Raw genomic sequence first — 26,744 nt, 5'->3', positions numbered from 1 at the left:
AGTTGATCATCAAGTTCATCTTTAATCTAATATTATTAACTAGGTGCTAGGTTTATGGATGAATGTAGTTGATCATCAAGTTCATCTTTAATCTAATATTATTAACTAGGTGCTAGGTTTATGGATGAATGTAGTTGATCATCAAGTTCATCTTTAATCTAATATTATTAACTAGGTGCTAGGTTTATGGATGGTTGTAGTTGATCATCAAGTTCATCTTTAATCTAATATTATTAACTAGGTGCTAGGATTATGGATGGTTGTAGTTGATCATCAAGTTCATCTTGTTGTAAACAATCTCTCAAACGAGAATAAAAACCTTCTCCGTCAAATTCACTTCAGGTAATGAGTGAACGAGGTGGAGGAATATTTTCAAGAATGGCAATAAGGGGAGGGATTATTTACAAAAAACGGGAATGATTAAATATTAATTTCTGTTAATGGTTGGTCGCGAATTTACAGAACTGAGTTTTCTTAAAACGACGATTTGACAATTTCTTCTATGAAGATTTAAGTTCACTTTACCTAAAACTTTGATTTGATGCTATAGTCCCGTCTTCGCAACTGTATTTTATAAGTCCACTGGCTTTGAAACCAAGCATTAACGGAAAATTGCAATTTCCCTAAAAAAGTGAACCCACTGAATTAAGAATCTTAAAACCAAGCTAAGAGCATTCCTAGGGTTCTTCCGAATTCCCCAAATAAAATTTGAGGCAAATTGGTCAAGGGGTTCCTGACTTATGATCGGACATACAAACAAACAGATATTACTTCTTTATATAAATAGATAAATCAAATCAAGGTTATAAAGCAAGGAAAGTTAATTGCAGTTGCGTATACTCTGCTTACATATTGAAACCAGTTCACTCAGGGCGGAATTTGTAAACAATAATAGATACATCAGTGTTCGTTTAGTATCCGAAGAGGTTAAAAGCATTAAATTTTGATAATTTTGATAATTCACATAATAGTTTCCTATGACCAGAATATTTTAACTGCTTGGCAATCAATCATTAATCTGAATCTTTTTTTCGTCTGAAGGATTAAATGAATTCTTCATGAATATTCCGTGGTCAAAGGGATCAAGCACGTGTTCCTCAAATTGTTTAAGTTGCCATATTAGATATCAAGATCAAGTGTTGTAGATTAGCGCTATCTCATTCAAATGTTGTAACCCCAGTTTTCATGATATTTGATTGCTAGGCATCTGAATGGGCTGAGGAAGTGTTTAAACTCATGGTTAACTCTGAAGATGAGATGCTTCACGCCACCCTATACCAATGGCTGATAGATAACCGATACACTGACCGTCTGCTGTCAGTGAAATCTGCCTACCTGGAGAACTTCTTGAAGCGCGGCATTGCGCAGCATCCTGAACAGCTGGCTCTCTTCGATATAATGTGGAAGTATTACGAGAAGAACTCACAATATTTCCTAGCAGCGAAGGTTCTAGATAAACTCTCCGAACGACACAGGTAGAATATAATTTTCCTCTCCTCCATTCAAAGAGTACCATATTATATTCACTATTAAAGCTTGGAACTTTAGAATGGTGGATATCGAGATCAATGCTTGATCCTCTCTTTTTCTTAATCTCGAGACTAACCTAATCTTGTACTTGTATCCTGAAAGTGTATAAAATTCAACCAATCAGAGTCGCGTATCAGGAGCCGGGAGATTTAAAATTTTGCGCGACATTTAAGTTTAATATACAGAAACGGGAGGGACTCTCTAGTTTTGAAAAACCAGTTTTTGAATTTTCTGCCTTATATTTTAAAAAGAGTGAATTAAACATGAAATTAAAAGTGTTCACAGTGGATATTCGGATTAAGCAGTCAGGGTTAAAGGTATCCCATTCTAAAGTTCCCAGCTCATTACACACACTTTACATCTTTGTCTGAGTAAAATTGACGGAGATATCAGTAAAGATAAAAATCTGTGAAATTGTTCAGATTTTTTAGCGACAGAAAAACAGGAACGAGAATTATCAGATTTCAATGACGAAATCTTCCTCAGTGCTTTTCAAATAGAGGCGTAAATGGCAATGCAAAAAAGGCGAATGTATTCTTGTATTTAATCATTTTCAATTTGTTTCTCTCTGTAAAATGGCGATCATGATAACTGATAAAGTGAAATTGACCCAAATTTTATTGCGTTTTATGATAGAATAACGACGATATCTTCCTCATTGTTGCTCAGATTAAGACGTAAGCGGTATCATTGTTAATCGGGCCTATGCAACTCTTTGATGTTCACTTGAAATCACGTGGGACACTGTACAGTCCCTTGTCTTATTTTTCAGTTTTTAAAACTCATAACATAGTGCAGTTTCTAAATAGTGGACACTGTACAGTCCTTTGTCTTATTTTTCAGTTTTTAAAACTCGTAATATAGTGCAGTTTCTAAATAGTGTACACTGTACGGTCCTTTGTCTTATTTCAGTTTTTAAAACTCATAACATAGTGCAGTTTCTAAATAGTGGACACAGTACGGTCCTTTGTCTTATTTCAGTTTTTAAAACTCGTAATATAGTGCAGTTTCTAAATAGTGTACACTGTACGGTCCTTTGTCTTATTTCAGTCTTTAAAACTCATAACATAGTGAAGTTTCTAAATAGTGGACACAGTACGGTCCTTTGTCTTATTTCAGTTTTTAAAACTCATGACATAGTGAAGTTTCTAAATAGTGTACACTGTACAGTCCCTTGTATTATTTTTCAGTTTTTAAAACTCATAACATAGTGCAGTTTCTAAATACTGTACGGTCCTTTGTCTTATTTTTCAGTTTTTAAAACTCATGACATAGTGAAGTTTCTAAATAGTGGACACTGAACAGTCCTTTGTCTTATTTCAGTCTTTAAAACTCATAATATAGTGCAGTTTCTAAATAGTGGACACTGAACAGTCCTTTGTCTTATTTCAGTCTTTAAAACTCATGACATAGTGAAGTTTCTAAATAGTGGACACTGTACAGTCCCTTGTCTTATTTCAGTTTTTAAAACTCATAACATAGTGCAGTTTCTAAATAGTGTACACTGTACAGTCCCTTGTCTTATTTCAGTTTTTAAAACTCATAACATAGTGCAGTTTCTAAATAGTGTACACTGAACAGTCCTTTTTCTTATTTCAGTTTTTAAAACTCGTAATATAGTGCAGTTTCTAAATAGTGTACACAGTACGGTCCTTTGTCTTATTTTAGTTTTTAAAACTCGTAATAAAGTGCAGTTTCTAAATAGTGTACACTGTGGTCAATACAGGCTCCCTCTCTTGAGGCTCACATCTCAGTAATTAGAGGGAGGGGCTGAGGAGTCAAGTGACCTAGACTGATAAGGACTTCTTTTCAAAATTAATTTATTAATTGTTTAGTACTGAGTTGAGTTTGAGCAGTAGGGTTGAATACCTGAGCAGAGCAATCCTCTGTGTCAAGAGTGGAGGAGAAGGCGGGGCAGGAACCAATACCAGGGGGGCGGGGGAGCTACTCCATCATCTAGAGGAGAAAATGGAGGTAATAAACATAGAGGTTACAAGATAAACAAGGAAATTAATGATTTGAAATGGGCCGTGTTATCGTTTGAAAATATAATTTGAGGTAGAAAGTTCAAATCTGTAGGTAAAAAATTGAAATTGAGATGATCTTCTAAAGGAAGTAACCATTACTAAATGGAGGTAAGGTACTCAAAGGAGGCAATCAATACTAAATGGAGGTAATGTACTCAAAGGAGGAAATCCATACTAAATAGATATAGAGGTAAAACACAGAAAAAGGACGATAAGAGACTTATAATGGATGTAGAAAAGGGACGAAAAGAGACATAAAATGGATGAAGAAAACGGACGATAAGAGACTTATAATGGATGTAGAAAAGGGACGATATGATACTTATAATGGATGTAGAAAAGGGACGATATGATACGTATAATGGATGTAGAAAAGGGACGAAAAGAGACATAAAATGGATGAAGAAAACGGACGATAAGAGACTTATAATGGATGTAGAAAAAAGCCGATAAGAGACATAAAATGGATGTAGAAAACGGACGATAAGAGACTTAAATTGAATGTAGAAAAGTCCAAATTAAGGGGAAATGTAAATGTATTTGGAGGTAGGAAATTCAAAATTAAGTCTGGAAATTAAAATGATGTAAGGAAAATCCTAAAAAAAAAATCCTGAATCTTCCAAAATTCTAAATGATTAAAGACCCTTGTATTAAAGACAATCGGATAGTTATATGCTGAAGGGATTTGTTCTGGGGTATTGGAAGGGTCAATCTACATAACAATCCAGAGAAGATTTCAAGGATGTACGAGGATTGGAAGTCTTAGCTATCTAAGTTCTAGAAGAAATTCTGCAGCAACGCATTTTTCTGAATATCTTCTAAATCTAATATAACTAATATTTGTAAATAATTCTTGATTGCAGGTTGCCCGAGTGCAGTTAATGGTTCTAGAAGCTGTCTCTAATATACCTGAGGCCGCAGGATTGATCTCTAAGCTGAACAGTGATCTTCTAGATATTACAACTCTCTACCAGGTTTACTCAATTTAACTCCGTAACATGGATTACACTTTGAAATATACCATGTTAATTAACTGAAGAGGAGCAATCCGAAACAATTTGTATTAATAATTATGAAAACTGAGAAGCTGTTCTGATTATTGCTATGGTTATATCTAGATATTATATAATAAAGCAATCTTCGCTCATATATATGTATTAATTTCTATATATGTTAGCTAAAGCTGGCCAAACGGCTGAACAAAATTGGCTAAATTTTTTTGAGGGAACCCATGGGTCCTATAAAATTCGATTTTTTAATAAAACGGGCAACGTCGGGCACTTCAGCTAGTTATTATTATTATCATTATTGTCATTGGGAGTGTGATCTGGCTATTATTATTATTATTAATGTTATTATTATGAAGGATTGGGCTGAACCTTATGAACTATGGGAGTGTAAGCTGGCTATCCTGGCAACTGCTGGTCATCCTGATCCTCTTCTTATACAGAGTATCTGGACTAATATTATTGACAGGTCAGTTGACACTAATAAGTTTTTTTATCGGAAACACGATGAATGATTCCATCTTAAACTCCTTAGGCAACCTGGGTAATGTCTTTTTGCCTGTCCCATCTTAACAAGAAAACATCAACTTCTATCTAATCGGTAAAAAGCTACAATTCATTGCATTATGTTTTCTCCTTCAATCTTCCCATTTTCTGGAATACTGTTCTTTCCCCAGGGAGAGAATGAAATATATAGACCATCCCATTAAATTTGCGCCAACCTCCCCCCCCACCCCGTCCTCTAATAAAATAATCTTAAAAACTTTTTTTAAGGGAGCTTGGTCGTCATGGGACTTCTGAATTTCAAACCAAAAAAACAGCGATCAGGTAACTTGTTATTCACACAATAGTACGTTCATAAAAGGAACTTACTACATCATTTTCATTTATCTAAAAGTTAAGGATTTTTTCTTTCTTATACTTTACTGCAAATTATTAATGATTGGTTCCGCAAAATGGAGGCATGACTCAAATTTGATCAGCTGCTGGGAGCGGGTATTAATGATTTCAATCCGAGTCAATATAACAAAAATAATAAATCTATGTGGATCCAAGCTGATAAACCGAAGTGCACGGTGAATTGAAACCCCACCTTGCATGAAGGAGCCTAAAGCAATCCTTGAAACTAATGATTTGATTTGATTTGTATAGCAACTCGTATATTTTAACACTCAACAGATATTACCTAATATTTTTGCTTATTTTTTTAGGTTCAATTTAGGACATAGTTTCTAGTGTTTCCATCTATAAAGCAGCATGCCAGATTCACTACGTAATTTATAGTGTCTCCATCTATAGAGCAGCATGCCAGATTCACTACGTAATTTATAGTGTCTACATCTATAAGGCAGCATGCCAGATTCACTACGTAATTTCTAGTGTCTCCATCTATAAGGCAGCATGCTAGATTCACTACGTAATATCTAGTGGCTCCATCTATAAAGCAGCATGCCAGATCCACTACGTAATTTCTAGTTTCTCCATCTATAAAGCAGCATGCCAGATTCACTACGTAATTTCTAGTGTCCATCTATAAGGCAGCATGTCAGATTCACTACGTAATTTCTAGTGTCTCCATCTATAAAGCAGCATGCCAGATTCACTACGTAATTTCTAGTGTCTCCATCTATAAAGCAGCATGCCAGATTCACTTTGTAATTTCAATAGTGTCTCCATCTATATAGCAACATGGCAGATTCACTTCGTTATTTCTAGTGTCTCCGTCTATAAAGCAGCATGCCAGATTCACTACGTAATTTCTAGTGTCTCCATCTATAAAGCAGCATGCCAGATTCACTACGTAATTTCTAGTGTCCATCTATAAGGCAGCATGTCAGATTCACTACGTAATTTCTAGTGTCTCCATCTATAAAGCAGCATGCCAGATTCACTATGTAATTTCTAGTGTCTCCATCTATAAAGCAGCATGCCAGATTCACTACGTAATTTCTAGTGTCTCCATCTATAAAGCAGCATGCCAGATTCACGTTGTATTTTCTAGTGTCTCCGTCTATAAAGCAGCATGCATATTACAATCGCCATGATATTAAAATCTCTTTAATATTACAATCTCTTTTATATTACAAAATCTCTTTAATATTACAATCTCTTTAATATTACAATCTCTTTAATATTACAATCTCTTTAATATTACAATCTCTAAATCTCTTTAATATTACAATCTCTTTAATATTACAATCTCTTTAATATTACAATCTCTTTAATATTAAAATCTTTTTAATATTACAATCTCTTTAATATTAAAATCTCTTTAATATTAAAATCTCTTTAATATTACAATCTCTTTAATATTACAATCTCTTTCATATTACAATCTCTTAAATATTACAATCTCTCTAATATTTCAATCTTTATAATATTACAATCTCTTTAATATATATTTTTTTTAAATAATGGACAATAGTACAATTTGATGTTCAGTGGAAAGATTGAGAGTTTGGGTCGACTGTTCATCACCTCAAGTAAATATTTCCCCCTTGAGTTCCTGGTTCGTAAACTAGAGGTTGCCTCGTGTAGTGAAGGAGGTGGAGATTATACCTGGGTTCCATCCTGTCTACAGAATATTGGAGTTGACCCACCCCGGCTGCTGGATGTTTATAACAGGATATATCTAGCTAAGGTAAGAGTTGACCCACCCCGGCTACCGAATGTTGATAACAGGATTTGTTTTTCAGGAGAGTGTTTGGTTGACGTGTGGAGACGAGCTTCATATTCTCCGAGTTTTGAGTTATATTCTCGCAAACTTCGCCGAGAACCCGGGGGTCGTCTCACTCCAGGACCGCAGGCAGTTTGTCGTAGTTTCCCAGGTACGTTTTTCTCCGAATATGTACACTGTATAATGATATGCTTGTGTGCGTACTTTCGTATGGTGGATGTTTATTGTGTGTGTATACGCCTTTTATTTGCAAGACAGGATGTTCTTAGCCTCCACTCGCATAGACCAGGTTAAGTGGCGGAGCTCTACCATCTGAACTGTTACTGTGTTTGTAGCTTGATTAATGATTATTGATACTAATAATCATTAATGTAAAAGTTTAAAGAAAGCAAGTTTATATTTTAATTTAGGATGCTGTATCCGCCTATCTTGGAGAACTGTATATGAAGCAGACCCAGGATTCTGCAGCCATGATTGACAGGAAACAATATAGAAACCTTTGCTTACTTTTATTAGGTTTTTTCTGAACGCCTCGCGTCACTCTTTTGTTCTGACCGATCCTAAACCTGTCCCACACTACTTGTCACCCGATCCTAAACCTGTCCCACACTACTTGTCACCCGATCGGTTTTAACGATTTGGCATTAATTGGATCCAAAAAAGTAATAAACAAGATAATTGTAGACATAGATGATTCTAAGGTCAAATAGAAGAATGTTATTCGATCTCTGATATACAAAGCATAATCGTTTTGAATTATTCATCTTCTTATTGGTCACAGAAGAAAAAAGCCTTCCTTTGTGGACATTATTTATTAATTTACCAATTTCAATATGTTAACCTTGTTGTTAAGTAACTTTTTAAAGGGGGATCAATATAGTTACTATGTCCTAGTATGGACTAAATAGAGCCATAACGAGTAAAATTTAAAGAAAGTCATGCTTTTTAAGCATTGCAATTAGAAATTCTGAGCATATCAAATCGTTTCTAACATTAGACAAATCTGGAATCTTTTTAATAAGATAACTTTTATTCTGCTTATAACTGGTGTTGACTAAACTGGTTCAAATCATGTGGGATCATTACGAGATATTAATCATTTGTAGAAACTCCTCTTATAGCCCAGGCCAATTTATATGGAACCAAATAAATTCGGAAAAAACCTGAGTGCAGAGTGAATTGAAACCCCTCGTCACGCGCATAACGGAGCCTAAAGCAATCCCTAACCTTCATGATATGATATGATTTGATTGTTCACTGTATAGTACTTTATTGTTGCTCTTGGTCTTATATATTGTTTAACAGATTTCGAGAAATACAGACACGCTTGGACCGGATATAGAATACAGGCGTGTTTGTACCAGATATAGAAAAAAGCGACACCCAACCGGAAACGGAATTCTAAAACGTGATAACAGTTTGAACCACCGAAAATCTGCCCGTTTTTTTTTATTTTTAAAATCTCATTATTTTTGAATGCCGAGTTTTCAGCCTGAGCTGTAAGACGATTATATATTATTTTTTTTGATGTAAAATAAAGATTGAATTTGTTCGGAATTTTTTATTGTACATTTCAGATTTAAAATGGTTTCGGGAGAAGACGGGATTTTTGCGATTGCTGATTATCAGCTTCTACAGGCAAAGAGCTGATGAAACTTATGTTAAATGTTTAGCGGGTATTTTGAATGTTTAGTTGGTATTTTGATGGAGACTTGTCCTTGATTTTTTTATCACGGAAGGATGGTTGACATGTTATTATACAGTTGGACCCATACAACTGTGGAATAGGAAGGCGATATTAATGCAATATTAAAGAGAATATTACGCAGACAGTTTAACAAGAAGATTGAAAATCAACTAAAATCGTAAAGAACTTCAACTGTTGCTGTGCACACTTCTCAATTGCTGTATCTCGTGTTCATTAGACTGTTCAAAATCATAAATTAAGTCTGAAAAACGTCTTCCGTTCAGCTTAATTGGTCACACTGTACATTGACAAATATAGAAACTGATAAGCTGTCTGCATTAGATTTGTTTAAATCAAATGTGCCCAATGTTCCTTCCTTCAGTTGAAAATATATTAATCTATTTCAACTCTTTGTCTCCCTCCCCCCCCCCCCCCCCCCCCCTACAATAGGAACTTGCGTAATAGAAAGACGTCATATATGTTGATCTAAAGCAAATTGTTTTACCTGTAGCTTGATTATCAACATATAAAAAGGGACTGTACAGTGTACGCGTACACGCTTAATTTCAAGTGACCCTTTATTTAAAGATTGGAATGTCTGATTACAACGGTACCCTTGAAGCGTTAATCTGATCAAAAAAGTGGAAGAAACTGCGTTGTTCTGAGTCGAAAAATGTTTATTTCTGTGAGTTTCTCCTTTGCTTCTTATTAACAAGGAATACGCAAGTCACTTTCGTAGACTTCCCGCTAATAAAAGAAACAAAAACATTGATATATCATTCACATTTAATCAGAAAAACCTTTCCTAGGATGTTGTTGTTAAGCGGGCATTGGTATCTTTAAATGGAGGATCACTTGAAATTACGCTTACAATCCCTTTAAGTGAGATACTGTGCTTTATTTTCATCGGACTGCCTTGAAATGAATTCAAAAGATAAATTGGTTAACTCACATCGTTAAAGTTTTACAAAATTCCACAAATTTCTGCAAATATCGAACATCAACATCTTTTCCATCGGATTTGGATTCGGTTTAAATGTTTTCTTGGATAATTTTCGTGGAAAAGCACTACAGATATTTATTTTGATAAATTATAAGAAATTTTCTGATTTTCTTCGCTCTTAGGACGAGACTTACGAAGAGTTTTTCTCCCGAATGGTTTTACATCAGCAAACACACCTGGTCCGGACTAAAAACGACATTTTAACCCAGTCCCACCTGAACCTCCTGGTTGTTCTGTGGTTAGGTCGGGTACACCCAGGACTACCGGCCCTGGCAGGAGCTCATTTTAAAGAGAAACTAGAAACAGGGTCTTCACTCGAAAACTTAGGTATTTGAAAAATATGTCGACAACATTTTTCAGTGACCTGACATTTTAAAAGTAACTAAAATTTAAACTGATAATTTTTCTTCTATTCTTTGAATAATAATAATATTAAAATTCACCTACCTCATAATTATCTACACTCTGCAGTCTTTCTGTTTTTATAAGCTAATTTAATACAGTCATTTTGAGCTTAGGGTGTAGGAAGATCTTAAAAGTTTTATTTGGGTTTACAAATTCACGTTTATCTGAAGTTATTTTTATTGGAAAAAGAAAGTTCTACGCCGAGGAAAAATATCAAACTAACTTTTTAATTAAAAAAAGGGAGCGGCCAAACTCTGTTACTCGCGAATGCCGCAATAAATTATAAGTGTAACAGAGTTTGGCCGCTGCCAAAAAAAAGATTATACAGGGTGAATCACAAAGGATGAGACTTCAGAGACGACTGTTCTGAATGTATGCTGTCTCTTTCTTGACATTTAGGATTCTCTGCTTTAGAGCAGACAACATAATCTAACCTCTGAATCGTCATATTTAAAAAGTTTTAGATCGTCTTTACAGTCTCATCCTTTGTGGGTAACCTTGTATAGTGTATATTGGTCCTTTCCTTGTAGTGCCTGAGATATGTTTGAGAATAGAGAACATGTTGAAAAAGATAGAAGAGGCTGCCGAGGTCTCTGAGAGGACAGAAAGAGTCTTGAATCTGTTCGAGGCTGATTGGGAGGTTATAAATAAAGATAGTATTGAAGAGAGGGAGGTTGCTGAGAATATGAAGAAGGAACTAACTTTGTCTCTTCCAGGTGTGTATACAGGAATTTTTTTTGGGGGGGGGCTTAATCCCATAGCCCCCTTGTCTACGCCCCCTGTCTGCTGGAGTAAATATTTCTTGAAATATCGGGGTTTTTATCACTGAAACATTTGGGAAAATTAAGGATTTTTCCGGTGAAGTAAAATTAGAATTGGGGCAAACATTTTAAAAAGATATTTTACGAGAGCTTCTAAACTGTAGTTTACTTTTTCTCCCCCCTCCCCCCCACCGCCTCTTTTGAAAAAAAATATTTGGGATTTTATTTGCTGAATTTGGGAACATCAATGATTTTTGGGGTAAAAAAGAACGAAAAAAAAGATTTGAAGACTTGCCTATTCATGTCCAATTTAAAGTTTTTCCCCAGATCTCCAAAACTCAAACTCCTCGGGGGGGGGGGGGGGGGGGGGGGGGGGGGGGGGGGGATTCTTTTAACTAATTATGAAATGTTTAGGGTTGCCAGATTGCTCTGATGAAATAAAACTAGAACTAGGGGAAGAGGTATATATAGAAGATGTTACGGAGGATAAAGCTGAGGAAAACATAGAAGATGTAAATGAAGATAAAACCGAACATGACATTAAAGGATTTCAAGATGATGCTCCCAAAGCAATTGTTAAAACCAAAGCTGGGAAAAAACCACAAAGATCTCACAAAACAAAATTGATAAATATAAATAAAGAAGCAAATGAAGGAAAGAAAAGAAAACCCATTAAAGAAAGTATTCGAGGAAAAAGGAAGAATGAGAACTTATTTTCATGCGAGCAGTGCGAGTACACCACTTACGGACCACGGCAATTTAAGTAAGTAGTTCTGTTTGATCTCCATGAAGATAATTTTGTTAAATTTGCTTCCATGTATGGATAGAAATTCTACTATGAAAGTTTTAATAAAATCTTTACTCGAGCCAGTTTCAAACTTTCATATTAATCGTTTTTTTATATCAGATAAGACTGAATGTCGTCTTATTTTCGGATTATTCAGTATTGGTGCGAGCGGATTCCGGCTTATGGTGTGGGGAGCTCGCCGTAAACTGCAGGGTGTCCCACATCATCAAATTAGATCGTGCTGAGCTATACATTTGGATTTTTGGACATTATCAGAAAATATTTAAAAGAATCATTTCGGAGTTTGTATTCTTTTTGCGTATTTTTAGGTTTAAACTTGGAGATATAATATGGGACGCTCTGAAACTAAAGGAAATAAGCTCCAATCAATCAATCAACCTATGTTTAGGCTACACAGGGTGTCTGAGCACGGAGCGAAGGATTACCATTGTGCTAAATGTGATCTTCTTCTTCCAACTCAGGAACTATTCTCAGAACACAGGAACTCACATAGAAGGCAAGTGACAGGAGGAAACAATTATCTCTTTCCATAAAATTAATCTTGTATTTTTTGTTGCTAACAAATCTGGTTGTTAAGAAATGATTTCCCTGACGCACGAGGGTTGATTGTCCCAAGTCCAAAACTCTCCAGAAGAAATTCTGTGGCAGTATTTTCTTCTGATTAAACAAAAGAAATTTTCAAATAAAAGAAACATTTTTTAAGAAAATATATGAGAGAAACTACTTTACGAGTAAAACTTAATGATTGGCTCTTAATAGCTAAATTATGTTTTTAATAAAACTGCCTCATATCTAAACCGATTTAAATCGTATTAAACATATTTTAATCAGTTTAAAAATGATAGTTGTTTCTTTGTTGCCTAGAGAGGATAAAGAGATGCATTGTGAGGCATGTGGATTTGTTGCAAATAAAAGAGTAACTTTAAATAGACATCTTTTTATGAAGCATAATAAGGTTCAGTAGAAATTAATAGTTTTTCTATTGATTTAAATCAATTTTCTTATTTTGATTAGCTTGTTCAATTATTTACACATTTTCCCTTTACTTGATACTAGCTGAAGTGCTCGGCGTTGCCCGTAGAATTTTTTAAAATCGAATTTTAAAGAAGAAAAAAATCGAATTGTTGATGAAATGTCACCCCCCAGGGTACCCATTGGTTCCCTCAAAAAATGTTAGCCCATTCGGTCCAGCCGTTTGGCCGGCTATAGTGAATTATATAGATTTGTAATCTATTTGTAATCTTTAAATTGTTTTATTTTCTCAATTTTCTAAAAATTAGATTTTTTAGAAGTCTTTATATTTATTTTAATATAACATATAAAGATTGTTTCTTTTTCTTCCATTAATTTACAATTTACATATTAATCGTTAATTATTTTGGATTTTCTGATCTAATCAACATAATATTTAAATAGGGAGATGGGTATCAATGTGACCAATGTGAGTTCCGAACATTACAGAGTTATGTTCTAAAGAATCACATAATATCTTCACATCTTAAACTGAAGAGGTTTATCTGCGCTGAATGTGGATCTCGGTTCATTAGGTAAATTATCTGCATGAACAAAAACGAAGTTAGGGGGGAGGTTTCAGGTAAATTTTTTAATTCTCCTTATTTCTATGATTTTACTTAAATTCCCTCATATACCATTCATATCCAGGAATTAAGCTATTACTTTATACAGAGACTAGATAGTCCCACCGTGTACCCGCACTTGGTCGTCATTTACGATTTAAGCTTTTTTCCCGATGAAAGTCGACCCACTCATCTTTGAACTTCAAAAGATTCCCGTGGTTCTACTTAGTTCCTCAATCAAAATTTGAGACAAATCGGTCCAGGGGTTCCTGAGTTATGATTGGACAAACAAACAGACAAACAGAGATTACAACTTTATTTATATATAGATATAATTATGAATGTAGATATTTTTAAATCTAGGAATGGTGAACTGACAGATCATGTTAAAGCTCGACACCGAGGGGAAAAGTATTTATGCGACCAGTGCGACTTTCAAACCTCGTATCGACGGGTCTTTGGTCAACATAGGAAACAGATGCATGGAGACAAAGCTTTCTTCTGCGATAAATGCGACTTTAAGGCATGGTTTAATTTATGATTTTCTGTAAAATTATTTGATAAAATATTTTTTCTTTCTAGGCTGCCTGTAAACTGCACTTACGCAACCACAAGATAACCATTCATGGCAACATAACGTTCTATCCCTGTGATCAGTGTGAATATAATGCTCGACGCCCCTCGCTCTTAAAGGAGCACAAAGAAAGCAAGCATATGGGTATTTTATTTTCTTGTACTTTATGTGAGCAAAGAATGTCTCGAAAATGGCATATGAAGAGACACATGCTGCTCAAGCATAAAATTGAAAACTGGAATATATGAAAAACACGCTATTTTTACCTTTTCTTTTTCAAAACTTATTTTAAATTTTAATTTGTGATATTTCTAGTTTTTTACCACCAAGTTATTTAAAAAAGAAAATATTTATTTCTTGAAGACGACATTTCAGATTCCAGGTGAAAATGCACGGAAGAGTAAAAGTGAAAACGACTGAGCAGCAGGAGAAGGAGAAGAAGATAGAACGAGATGCAAAGCTGGCCGCCTATAGAAAAGTATAATTTCCATTTTTTAGCTAGTTCAGTTGTCAGAGTTTTAAAGTTGAAGGATTTAAGAGGATTTGTAAGATTCACTTTGTTTATAAAATCAAATAGTTTTAAACATAAATTCATTTACAGTTTTACTATGGAAGTGTTTTTTATTGAGAGAATAATTATTAACTTTTCTTTAACATTAAAGCTGTAATTTGAATTAAAGAAATATTAATGGAGCCCAAAATAATTTTATTATGATAACTTTTCATGTTTTTTTAAATTTCTTATTTTTGTAACAGATATTTTTTTAACAGCATCAGTTAACTTAAAGCTCGAGCTGTGTTAAATAAAAAAACTATTTATTTTATTTTATTTTGTTGAGAAAAGCTAAAAAAATGGAACTGTCTCAGGCAGTTCTCCTGTAGTAAGTCTTCTCCCTAGAGATCCGCGGGTCCCATGGATACCTTTTGGCGGTTAGGAGCGCCAACCCCTAGTTCTTTGAATGCAGGGCTCTCTTTCAATAATAATAATAATAATAATAATAATAACTAAAATATTTACCAATAAAGAGTGGAACGCAACTCTTTTAAAGTCTAAATTACTATAATTAGTAACAATCTTGTCATTTATAATTGTTACAACTCTGGAAGTGAGAGATTTTTGACTTTACAAATTACAAAATACTTCGCTACGTAAAATTTGTTACTTTTTACTGATTATTACTGTGTGTAGTAATGTACTGTGCCTGTATGTACTAATGTACTATTCCCTGTAGGCTATGGGTGTACTGTTGAGCAGAAGAGCAGAAGGAAAACTGGATGATCAGCAATTAGTCATATCAGGACAGGTATAGATAACTTGATCAGCAACTAGTCATAACAGGACAGGTATATAGATTACTTGATCAGCAACTAGTCATATCAGGACAGGTATATAGATAACTTGATCAGCAACTAGTCATATCAGGACAGGTATATTGATAACTTGATCAGCTTCTAGTCATATCAGGACAGGTATATAGATAACTTGATCAGCAACTAGTCATTTCAGAACAAGGTATATAGATAACTTGATCAGCTTCTAGTCATATCAGGACAGGTATATAGATAACTTGATCAGCTTCTAGTCATATCAGGACAGGTATATTGATAACTTGATCAGCTTCTAGTCATATCAGGACAGGTATAAATAACTTAATCAACAACTAGTCATATCAGGACAGGTTTAGATAACTTGATCAGCAACTAGTCATATCAGGACAGGTTTAGATAACTTGATCAGCAACTAGTCATATCAGGACAGGTTTAGATAACTTGATCAGCAACTAGTCACGCACGGACAGGTATATAGATAATTTAAACTTTTACATAGATTTGTCTGCCAAATGTCAGTAGTATAGTGGTCGAGGGTATGATCTTTTTGTAGTGTAAATAATTACGGAGAAAATATTTATCCCTATTCTCTGTTTGTATATAGCTCAAGTTATTTTTAACCCCAAGCCAAGTGGGGTCCGTGAAGAGTCGGGAATTCCGACCAACGATTCACCTGGGGGTGGTAGGTCAACCTGCAGTTCTAGGGAGTTAGTCTACGACGATCTTTGGTACGAGGAGAAGTAAAATGATTGTGACGTTAAGGAAGACTCTTGTACATTATCCATCAATCAACCTTAAATTAGTTTTCTTTTCATTTATTAATAAAGTATTGTGTCGTGAATCCTGTTATAGCTTTAGTGTGTGAACTTGAAATTCGTTTTGTGTCTGTTTATGACAAACTTGATTTACTCTTATAGAACAGTAGAAAGAAGTTAAGTGGGTATTTGTATACTTTTTTAAAGCCTTCATCGAAATACAGGCCTGCCAGATTCACAATGTGGAAGATAACGTATTTTTCTAGCTGCTACATTTATTCTCGATGATTTCTCTTCTGTTTCTGTTCTCACTTCAGTATAGAAATGTAAATATTCAGTTTTCAAAAACATGAATTTCTGATTAATAAGTGATCAGACATGGGTATCGGTGTGAATCAGACTTTTATGTCAATGGAGAGTCTCTTGAAATTATGTTAGCAGTCCCTTTAAATTAGAAAATACTAAATATATATTTCGTGTCGATGTCATGAAACAACATTTTTCAGAGGATCATAAGTATCGATTTGGGTTTTTAAATGATTTTGATGATAGCGATGATAATAATGATACTTGCACAGGTTCTCCAAGGAAACCCTGATATATCAACTCTATGGAATATTAGGAAGGAAATACTTCTGCATTATATCAATCTAGGTAATGTAAGTGTGCTTCTGCATTATATCAATCTAGGTAATGTAAGTGTGCTTCGCGCCTTTGTATTGCTTAGTTACTTACTATCTGATATAGTCCTTTACTAATTAAAATCAAATCAGATGTTTCAGTCTGCATTGATATTTAGTCGATTATGATCAACTGCTTTTTAAACCTATGCAGTAAAAACAAAGAGAAGATTTGAAATATAAACTTTCAAAAATGTATACAATAGGTTTCTAAAAATAAAATTTTGCTATTTACTTGATTCACACTTTACAGTTGCCATTAGAATAGAAATTTGAGATTTATTTGTACAAAATGATAAGTAAAACTAACTGTTAAAAAACATTATTATAAGAATAGCTTACCCTTTCATATAAAATTTTTAAATTAGGAACCCAAAAGGAAAAAGATGTAGGAGAAGGAGAAAAAGGACAAGAAGAAGTGGATTGTGGCAAAGAGGAAAATGTCCCCATGCACGACCAGGTTTTTAAACTTTATCTATTTACAATTAAAAATTATTTACCTAAAATAACATTTAAAAACGTAACTTTAAAGACAGTTTCTACCAGCCATAGTCCGTGGTTATTAAGTTACCACAAAAAAATACAAACACCCGAGCTAAATCTATAAATGTTTTCAGGATGAAATGTTATCCTCTGAACTAGATTTAACCCAACAATGTTTAATTGCTAATCCTAAGGTAAATTAAGTACATTTAGACAAACACAGAGATATAGATATAGAGATTATAGAGATATAGAGATTGTTGTCTTTATCTAATTCTTAGCGGCATTAATTCGTTTTAACTAATTACATAAAATACGCAGTACTACGCGGAAAAGCCAACATTTTCTTAATGCAAATTTTTTTATTAGCCGTTTGCAATATTTCTAAAGTATTATTTTTTTTAATTTCCCGAAAATCGCAATTATAAGCTATTAACGATCTAGTATGATATTTGCTGGTCTCAATGAATATGATTTATGTAATTATGCCATTTTAAAAGTTTAAAGATTAAAGAAACGTTTGAAGTCGACAAATGAAATATTTCCAATATTAAAAAAGAGGTCGGGCCATTTTTATCAGTGTTAAATATTCCATTTCTATTTTTGTTTCTATGTTTAAGTCCTATGGAGCCTGGCACCACAGAACCTGGTGTTTGGAGCATATGATAAACCCAGACTGGAGCAGGGAGCTAGCACTCTGTAGAAAGTAAGATGTTAACTGTATGTTTGGAGCATATGACTAACCAAGGACAGGTTTTTCTGTACATAAATTTCCTCATTGTCTAGTTAATGCATAAAGTGCCTCCCTGTCCAGGTATTTTAGATGAAGTGCCTTATGTCAACTGGAAATTGATTTCTGACCTTAAACGATTATTTTTGAAGGAAGATCGGCATTGTTTTCTTTGGAATGCTGGTTGATTTTTATTATTATTATTATTATTGTTATATTGTTATTATTGTTATTATTGTTATTATTGTTATTATTGTTATTATTGTTATTATTGTTATTATTATTAATATTATTATTATTATCTAGGTTCTTGAAGCTTGATGAGAGGAACTTCCACTGCTGGGATTACCGGAAGTGGGTTGCTGATAAAGCTGGAGTAAAACCTCAGCAGGAACTAGGTAAAGGATTGGCGTTTTCTATGTTTAATAAATGCAAATTGCAAGTGTGCCCTTATCAGCAGAAAAGTAAAATTTCGTCGTATTATTTTAAAAATGTCTTTTGCATGAAGAAAAAATTATTTTATTTTATTTGGTGAATTGAAAAAAAAATTCTTTTTAACCCTACTTCTTGATCCACATTGGTTTTAAATTTTAGCTTTTGCTTAGTTTAAAAGTTTGGATTTTAATAAACTAAAAGCAATTATAAAACTAAGAAAACATGGTTGGAAGTGTTGCTAAAAAATATGGGGGTGGTAGTGCAGGAACATATTTGGGGGTTTCACAAAACTCTATCCGAACAATAAATATACTTTAAGAACATAAAAGATTGATTGGGACAAATAAGAATAAAACAATGTATACATCTGTTTATTATCCTTTACAGAGTTTACCCTGGAGAAGATCGAGGAAAATTTCTCCAACTACTCTGCCTGGCACTACAGGAGCAAACTCTTGCCTCTACTCAACCCTGATACCTCTAGTATCCAGGAGGACCAGGTTCACAAAGAGTTGGATCTAGTACAGAACGCGGCATTCACGGATCCTGCGGATTCCAGTGCGTGGTTCTATCACACGTGGCTTTTAGGTCGACCTTTATAGATTTTTTATTTATTTAAGGGACTCCTAATCATATATTTGTAAGCAGCTCTTCATTTATTCTAGGCTATTAAATTTTTATTCTGGTCTTTTGAACATTTATCAAAGGTTAAACTGTGGAATAAAAATATTACATGAAGGAAATATGTTTACCAGTATTTAGCTTGAACGTAAACTTATTAAGTGAAATGGATATTCGTACACTGCACGGTTGCTGTGTTACATGTTTATTGGACTTTTTAAAATCAGCTGTTTATTTTACAGTGTAATTGGTCCCAATGTATGACGGAGATATTAATGTTTTCAATCTTAACATGTAAAGACCAATTAAAAAAAGATTACATTGATATTAATTTAAATTTCTGTGTTAAAGAAAATTTTTTTTTTAATTTTAGGCCAAGAATCTGAAGGGTTGAAGATAGTATTTTGCATGGTTGAAGATGGTTGGCTTACAGATCGTTATCATCGTTATCACAAGAATCTGAAGGGTTGAAGATAGTATTTTGCATGGTTGAAGATGGTTGGCTTACAGTCTCTTTAACCAGCCCTGTACCCAGGTAACATGGAAACCAGTCTCTTTAACCAGCCCTGTAACCAGGTATCATGGAAACCAGTCTTTTTAACCAGATATCATGGAAACCAGTCTCTTTAACCTGTCCTGTAACCAGATATCATGGAAACCAGTCTCTTTAACCTGTCCTGTACCCAGGTATCATGGAAACCAGTCTCTTTAACCAGCCCTGTACCCAGGTATCATGGAAATCAGTCTCTTTAACCAGCCCTGTAACCAGGTATCATGGAAACCAGTCTCTTTAACTAGCCTTGTAACCAGGTAACATGGAAACCAGCCTCTTTAACCTGTCCTTTACCCAGGTTACATGGAAACCAGTCTTTTTAACCAGCCCTGTAACCAGGTATCATGGAAACCAGTCTTTTTAACCAGGCCTTTAACCAGGTATCATGGAAACCAGTCTCTTTTTCTCTTTCTCCGCGAGTTTTTAGGAATATCTTCAGTCTCTCTTTGCATTATTAAAATCTTGTGTTGGTCTTTATTAGGCTCTTGTTTGTGAGAAAGGATTCTGTTGCTAAAATTTGACTGTCTTTGCCTGCTTGAGAAGACGATTTAAATGATTTTTTTCTTAGATAATATGTTTTTTTCTAACAAATGCTTCCTTCAGTAGTTTAATTTTACAGTAATCATTCTGTTATTGAAGAAATGTTGCAAAGAATTTTTTATTTGAAATTGTTAGAAGAATTGTTTGTTTCTTATTTCTAAATATTTTTCTACAAATGTCCAGGAGTCGGAATTGTTGTCTGAAGTATCATTAATGTTGAACGGTTAATCTCAAAGTTTCAACAATCAAAGTTTGGGTTGGCATAAAAAAAACAGCCCAAAATACCCCATTTTTATTGTTTTATTAAATTTTTTTTTAATTATTGCCCTTACTTCACTCTTAAAATGATAAACTCTTCTAGAAATGAGGTTTAATATCAACTTTATTAATATTTAGGAGTTTACAATTCCTCAGCGATATTTCTTAATAAAAAGAAGACAACGACAATCATTTCTCTGTTTTCTATTTTACACTGTTTTGTTCAGGGCTCACCTCGTGGTGAAAGTAGATGGGTTACAGGTAGAACTAGACTGGCAGGCCGGTCAGGCTGAGCAGCAGGGAAACCGGTTTTTAACTCTTTGGAAAGCCAAGGTATGCAATTTTATTTGTTAACGAGCTTGGGAGCGTTACCTGGTTTTTTCCAGTCAAAGTTGTATGCAAATCAGTCAAGAAGTTATGAATATGACCGGACATCTAAACAAACAGAGATTACTACTTTATATGTTAGTACATTTCATTTAAGTTATGACCCTAATGGCTGATAATTAGTAAACATTTTCTTGAAACCAGAGGTCATAACTTTCGTATCGATGATCCCTTCAAATCAGAGAGCTTTGTTTGCTAAAATAATGGACAGAAAGAAGAAATCTGCTCTGTAATATTGAGAGAATTGAAAAATTTGAGTTAGTACAAAAGTGCTTTAGTTTAAAAGATTTTGCTGTAGAAATCCAGTTCAAGAGCGATATATAATACTTGAGTTTTTACTTAAACCTCAGAAAATCTTAAATTAAGGATTAAATTTTTCCTCGTAATTCCAGTGACCCTGTGGCATGACCGATTCATCTCAGTACAAATTTAACCCTCGTCACCCTCAAAGATGAATAAGAATAAAGATATCGTTATTTTATAGCCAAAAATTTGATTATTTTTTACCTGTGGTTCCTCGGTAAATGTTACTTGCAGGTTTATGTGCAGAGATAGTGAAGAAAATTGTTACAAGAAAAAACGACAATTGTTACAAAGACAGGGGTACAGGGTACAGGGTACAGGGGTACTGTTGTGAATTCGGCATACCACTCATTATATAAAGGTTCACTTGATTATTCCTTTGATTATTTTGTATAGTTGATCTCCTCCCCTGACTCCTGTTTAGAAATATCTATCAGTAATTCATCTGTAACATTTAGGTAAACTACAATCTAGACATTAAGTACAGTTTGTATTAAATCTATTTGGACTTTGTGACCTCATAGCTGCGCGCTACAGTTTATAAAAGTATGAAAGATTTCAAACTGAAATAATATAATCTATTTGATCTTTGTTAATTATGATCACTGTTTTTAATTCAAATTTGTACAACAACAAATTCTTTTGTGTCATATTTCTGAAGAATTTTTAAGGAAGTAAATATTGAAGAGAAAAATTATATTTGTGATGGCAATGAAAAATCTTCCAAATAAAACTTATTTTTTATCTCTCTATATATGTAGAATGTAGAATGAAGATTTACAGTTCATTTGAATAAAACACCCCCCCCCCCTTCACATTCTGAAAACAAGTGCTCCAAATATTGTTTAGAAATATATTTTTAAATTTCTGTAATTTTTTTATTGATTCAAATTTCAGTATAAGAGGAGGAGAAAGGCAGATAGAGAGGGGAGAAGGATGGAAATCCCAGGAAAACCGGTTTGTAAATAAACCGAACTTCAAAACAAACAATATTTTAAAACAGGTATTATTTATGTAACTCAATATTCTGAATCTTAATCTATAGCTGGTTTATAATAATCTCATATTTGCTCATGGTCATGCTCAGGCTCATGGTCATGCTCATGCTCATGATCATGCTCATGCTCATGCTCATGCTCATGCTCATGCTCATGCTCATGCTCATGCTCATGCTCATGCTCATGCTCATGTTCAATATTCAATGTTGTATGGGAGTTATTTTTATCGTAAATGTTAATGTCGATTTTTACTTTGACCTTGACTATCATCTTTTTTTATGTACATATTTTAGGCTCTTGGTAACTGTGAGGATTTGTTGGAGCTTGAGCCAGATTCAAAATGGACTCTTTATACCAAAGTTCTTATTCTTCTTAATCTAGACTCCAGGGAAACCCATGAGGTTATTTCTTTCAGTCCTTAACAAAAATAAAATGTAAAGCGTAATTTTAACTTAATCAACTAAAATTGGGATCCACGTTTTTTCAAAGTACCTTTTAAATTTTCAAGTTTTCGACTGATTAAAAATCTGAATCGTGGATTTTAAAAGATTAGCAAAACTAGTTCTACGCCTTAAAAAAAGGCGTTATGAAGTAACCCCTTCAAGCTTAGTGGCTGATAAATAGATTTTTTTTTTGCAAATTGTTATATTTATATTTTGCATTTTTAGGAGATCATTTCCTGCTTGAAGAGTTTGCGTGAAATAGATTTCATGCGTCGGAATTTCTACGCTGATCTTGAGTTGCGTCTAACAATGGAGTTTAAGATAGAGAGCGGGAACATTAACGCTAGCGATCTTTTCCCCGATAAATATCATGCGCAGTATCTCCCTGCCCTTACACAGAAAATAAATAAATGATTGTTAACTGTCAAAATTAGAAGAAAAAAAATTTCCATGTGATTTATTAGATTTCTAAATTTACTTTTCTTGTGATTTCAGAAATTATCATTGATAAAATGGAATCTGTTCAGATGAAGGAGTGTCAAAAATTACAAGGTTTTATTAATTTGTTTTTTTACTTTTTCAGTTTTTTCTTTCATCTATAATTTGGGATCTATAACTTTAAGAAACTATAAAAGATTAAATTCAGTATAGACTCAAGTATTAATGTTATTTCTCCCACTTCAATCCATATTTTAACTATTTTCGGAAGTATGAGTTTCCGTAATAAAACCCTCTCTCTGAAAATCATACTATATGTTTTACAGAACTTAAAAATATTTATATTTAGGAGAACATTTGGAAAATCAAGCAACGGGAAAAGATTCGACTACGTGTGCTTTATGTGCATATTCTTGTGAACATTCAGATGATCTAAAACATCACATGAAAATTCAGCATTCATACAAACAATGTGAAGTTTGTGAAAATACGACGACAGATGAGTCGAAGTTGAAAAAGCACAGAGAGACCGAGCACATTGGTGTAATGTACAGATGTGGAAAATGCGCATTTATATCCGCGCACCCTCAATATATACGTGATCACGTGATTATACACCACGCGCTCATATCATTTGCGTGCAGACACTGTCTTTATCTTGGGCAGGGTCCAACCGCGCTCAGGTATAAACAATTTAGTATTTAGTTGTTTTAATTTTTTATTTTAACGATACATTTTTTCGAAATAATCAGGATATTATATAGATCAATTGTATTTTGTTTTCTCTAGAATTATTTGAATCTATTTTAATTATTATTCATGACAGGTATCGATTTCCTAAAATTCTACAAATTTGACAAAATTTCGTACATTTGTAAACCATAACTGGCCTAGTTCCTTTAAAATAAAGCCATTAAAAACAATTCCTGTTTTTGTGATAAACCTCAAGCTAATTCAATCCATTGTGTAGGATGCACTACGAGGAGCACCATGAAGGCCAATGTACTGAATGTGATTTTGTCAGTTCTATTCCCGCAATCTTGAAGGAACATAAGAAAACTCATGGCTTGCTGCACACCTGCGATCTTTGTGCTTTTTCAACGCAAATATTACAGAACTTAAATGATCACATTGAAAGGTAAAATATGGCAAGTATGGCTTATTTGAACGTGGGAAAATGGTATCTACTAATTTTTACATCATCTTATTTTATTCTCTTTGTTTAAACTTAATGTTAATGATAAAACATTTCTGAATTTCTTTATTGGGAAGTGAAAAAAAAGAGTTTAGGAGACCATTTTAACGTATTTTTAATCAAGATGTACATTATATTTTGGTTGTAAATCTAATTTTTTTAAAACATTAAATATGTTTATTTGGTAAAAAATGATGTGGCTTAAGTAATTTGTGCTATGTTTAGAATACATGGAGTTTTGGACAGAAATCTGATGAAAAGGTAACAAAAATTCTAAAAAATGTAAATTGTCCTTGTTGGCAAAAAAAAGTTTTCACTCTTGCACTACAGAAAAACTTGGATTTGGAAATTAATTTCGATATATTTTTATACGATTTTCAGTCCTAAAATGACCAAAATCATTACATAGTTAAATGAAAAAATTATAAATATTAAAAAGGCAATATACACAAAGTGTGATCAAAACCTGGGGGGGGTAAAAAAATAATTTTAATTATATAAATTTTGGNGGGGGGGGGGTAGGGTTGGAAACTGGTTGACCGTTAGGGATACAAAATTACGAAATTTGGGGACGAAACTCAAGGGGTTTTGTGGGGCGGTGGGTAAATTATGGGTTGTAAGAAAGAAATAGAAACATTTAAATAAACAATGCAGTTGTAAAAAATGTTATTTCCTAACTTTTGATATTTTCAGCGCGGAGATTGAGGAAAGTTTTGATGAAATAAATTCTGAAATAATTGAAAACAGCAATACAGAAGTTGAAGATAAAGAAATGAAGGAAGAAGAGAATATAATAAAGAAAGAAGAGAATATAATGAAGGCAGAAGAGATTATAATGAAGGAAGAAGAGATTATGATGGAAGATGATAACTCTGTACAAATGGAAGCTGATGGGAAATTAAATTTTGAGCAGGGTTCTAGTTGTGAACAGAACACCAAGAACTCAACACTTGAGGTTGAAATGAGAAACCACACTGGAGAAACCACATTTAAATGTGAAGTGTGTGATAAAATGTTTAAGCGGAGTGAATATTTAACTTCACACATGAGAACACACACCGGAGAGAAACCATATCAATGTGAAGTGTGTGATAAAATGTTTTCTAAAAATTCAGATCTTACCAGACATTTGAGAACCCATACTGGAGAGAAACCATTTAACTGTGAAGTATGTAATAAAATGTTTAATAGGAGGAGTAGCTTAACTCCACACATGAGAACACACACCGGAGAGAAACCATTTCAATGTGAAGTATGTCATAAAATATTTAGGAGTAATATCCTAACTTCACATATGAGAACTCACACCGGAGAGAAACCATATCAATGTGAAGTGTGTGATAAAATGTTTTCTAAAAATTCAGATCTTACTAGACATTTAAGAACCCATACTGGAGAGAAACCATTTAAATGTGAGGTATGCGGAAAATGTTTTTCCGATAAACAGAATTTTAATGGTCATCTCAGAATCCATTCTGCAGAGAAACCATTTGAATGTAAACTTTGTGACAAAAGGTTTAATTTTAGTTCCAACTTAAATTCTCATATAAGAACACACACTGGAGTAAAACCGTACACGTGTGAAACCTGTGGTAAAAGTTTTAAGGAGAGTTGGGACTTAAAAAGACATATTGAAATTCATAAAAATATGAATAAAGAACTAAATCATGAGAATGATGAAAAACAAGTTGAGAAAGTTCAAGAGAAGCCATTCAAATGTGAAGATTGTGGAAAAACATTTGCTAAGAAGATCCATTTGAAATATCACTCTAGAGTACATACTGGAGAGAAACCATTTCATTGTAATATGTGTGATAACAGATTTTCCACTAAAAAAAGTATGAAAAGACATACACAGGTTCATACTGGAGAGAAACCAGAAAATTGTGATTTGTGTGATAAAAGGTTTTCCACGAAATATGAACTGAAAAGACATAATTTGGTTCATACTGGAGAGAAACCATTTAATTGTGATTTGTGTGATAAAAGGTTTTCCACTAAAGGTGATCTGAAAAGACATAATTTGGTTCATACTGGAGAGAAACCACACACATGTGAACTGTGTAATAAAATGTTTTCAAGAAAAGATCTTCTAACGAGCCATCTTAGACAGCATACTTCATGAGAACCATGAGATTGGGAAGTTGGGATAAGAGGTTTCTTGGGAAAGGAGATCCTGAAATACATAAATGAAAGAAATAAATTAAAGAATAAATACTTAATTTGATTTAATTATTACTAACTGTGACTAAAGTGACACTATAGTGACTATAAATAATAAATAATAAGATTCCTGTTATAACTGACGGTTGGTCAAATCTGTGGTTTGCTATGTTGTCTGTTGAATTTTTCTATTTTTTTTCTTTTCAGTACATATTTGAATTGGATCAGTTATATTGCTACATTCTAATTTTGGATTTACGCTACATGACCAATAATCTACGTGCATTCGTCTTTAATGTGAAAAATGCTTTTTTTTGTAAAAATAAAGTGTTAAAAATAATAAAAATTTAGCCCAAAAAAAATTTTCATTTTGAAAT

At 33.5% G+C, this 26,744-nt stretch overlaps 4 protein-coding genes across 5 annotated transcripts in view; all 4 read left to right on the top strand.

The window, feature by feature from the left end:
• LOC111697259 (nuclear pore complex protein Nup155) overlaps positions 1-8,793 on the top strand; it is a gene marked incomplete at its 5' end in the record, with an annotated part of 28,669 nt that extends 19,876 nt beyond the window's left edge. Inside the window, 9 exons of the mRNA XM_023467187.1 lie at positions 1,204-1,475; positions 3,366-3,504; positions 4,421-4,531; positions 4,924-5,033; positions 5,339-5,392; positions 7,007-7,205; positions 7,261-7,392; positions 7,652-7,722; positions 8,547-8,793. Coding sequence (XP_023322955.1) covers positions 1,204-1,475; positions 3,366-3,504; positions 4,421-4,531; positions 4,924-5,033; positions 5,339-5,392; positions 7,007-7,205; positions 7,261-7,392; positions 7,652-7,722; positions 8,547-8,583 — 1,125 coding nt within the window. The remainder of the gene's footprint in view (positions 1-1,203; positions 1,476-3,365; positions 3,505-4,420; positions 4,532-4,923; positions 5,034-5,338; positions 5,393-7,006; positions 7,206-7,260; positions 7,393-7,651; positions 7,723-8,546) is intronic.
• Positions 8,794-8,818: 25 nt separating this feature from the next.
• LOC111697250 (zinc finger protein 184) lies at positions 8,819-14,392 on the top strand. Its single transcript, XM_023467178.1, has 9 exons — positions 8,819-8,879; positions 10,054-10,258; positions 10,867-11,052; positions 11,512-11,860; positions 12,294-12,401; positions 12,770-12,860; positions 13,322-13,452; positions 13,846-14,005; positions 14,065-14,392. Exons 1-9 carry the CDS (start codon positions 8,826-8,828, stop codon positions 14,302-14,304), a joined length of 1,524 nt encoding a protein of 507 aa, XP_023322946.1. The 5' UTR covers positions 8,819-8,825; the 3' UTR covers positions 14,305-14,392.
• A 19-nt stretch (positions 14,393-14,411) lies between these two features.
• Positions 14,412-23,036, top strand: LOC111697251 (geranylgeranyl transferase type-2 subunit alpha). The gene is made up of 15 exons (XM_023467179.1): positions 14,412-14,534; positions 15,289-15,360; positions 16,719-16,794; positions 17,189-17,280; positions 17,438-17,497; positions 17,924-18,009; positions 18,340-18,431; positions 18,856-19,056; positions 19,463-19,522; positions 19,793-19,817; positions 20,668-20,773; positions 21,527-21,588; positions 22,028-22,133; positions 22,422-22,529; positions 22,797-23,036. The coding sequence occupies exons 1-15, from the start codon at positions 14,445-14,447 to the stop codon at positions 22,983-22,985; spliced, it is 1,425 nt and encodes a 474-aa protein (XP_023322947.1). The 5' UTR covers positions 14,412-14,444; the 3' UTR covers positions 22,986-23,036.
• On the top strand, positions 23,026-26,738 carry LOC111697247 (gastrula zinc finger protein XlCGF57.1). 2 transcript variants are annotated; one of them, XM_023467173.1, is made up of 6 exons: positions 23,026-23,123; positions 23,359-23,692; positions 23,980-24,147; positions 24,430-24,465; positions 24,898-25,283; positions 25,452-26,738. In XM_023467173.1, the coding sequence occupies exons 1-6, from the start codon at positions 23,084-23,086 to the stop codon at positions 26,327-26,329; spliced, it is 1,842 nt and encodes a 613-aa protein (XP_023322941.1). In that variant the 5' UTR covers positions 23,026-23,083; the 3' UTR covers positions 26,330-26,738. The 2 variants fall into 2 exon arrangements, with proteins under 2 accessions (XP_023322941.1, XP_023322940.1); XM_023467172.1 differs by having other exon boundaries at positions 24,898-26,737.
• The last annotated feature ends 6 nt before the right edge of the window (positions 26,739-26,744 follow it).

This window comes from Eurytemora carolleeae, unplaced genomic scaffold, assembly GCF_000591075.1.
Source record: "Eurytemora carolleeae unplaced genomic scaffold, Eaff_2.0 scaffold222, whole genome shotgun sequence".
Classification (NCBI taxonomy): domain Eukaryota; kingdom Metazoa; phylum Arthropoda; class Copepoda; order Calanoida; family Temoridae; genus Eurytemora; species Eurytemora carolleeae.
This window is presented reverse-complemented; position numbering and strand designations above follow the sequence as displayed.

Excerpts from the sequence above, each read along its gene's own strand:
- LOC111697251 (XM_023467179.1), top strand. The coding sequence starts at position 14,445 with ATGCACGGAAGAGTAAAAGTGAAAACGACTGAGCAGCAGGAGAAGGAG. Across the intron at positions 15,361-16,718 it reads AATTAGTCATATCAGGACAG|GTTCTCCAAGGAAACCCTGA; the intron begins GTATAGATAACT and ends ATACTTGCACAG. Across the intron at positions 17,498-17,923 it reads GTTTAATTGCTAATCCTAAG|TCCTATGGAGCCTGGCACCA; the intron begins GTAAATTAAGTA and ends TCTATGTTTAAG.
- LOC111697247 (XM_023467172.1), top strand. The coding sequence starts at position 23,084 with ATGGAATCTGTTCAGATGAAGGAGTGTCAAAAATTACAAG. Across the intron at positions 23,693-23,979 it reads CAGGGTCCAACCGCGCTCAG|GATGCACTACGAGGAGCACC; the intron begins GTATAAACAATT and ends TCCATTGTGTAG. Across the intron at positions 24,466-24,897 it reads GACAGAAATCTGATGAAAAG|CGCGGAGATTGAGGAAAGTT; the intron begins GTAACAAAAATT and ends TGATATTTTCAG.
- LOC111697250 (XM_023467178.1), top strand. The coding sequence starts at position 8,826 with ATGGTTTCGGGAGAAGACGGGATTTTTGCGATTGCTGATTATCAGCTT. Across the intron at positions 8,880-10,053 it reads CTGATTATCAGCTTCTACAG|GACGAGACTTACGAAGAGTT; the intron begins GCAAAGAGCTGA and ends CTTCGCTCTTAG. Across the intron at positions 12,861-13,321 it reads TTTTTATGAAGCATAATAAG|GGAGATGGGTATCAATGTGA; the intron begins GTTCAGTAGAAA and ends ATATTTAAATAG.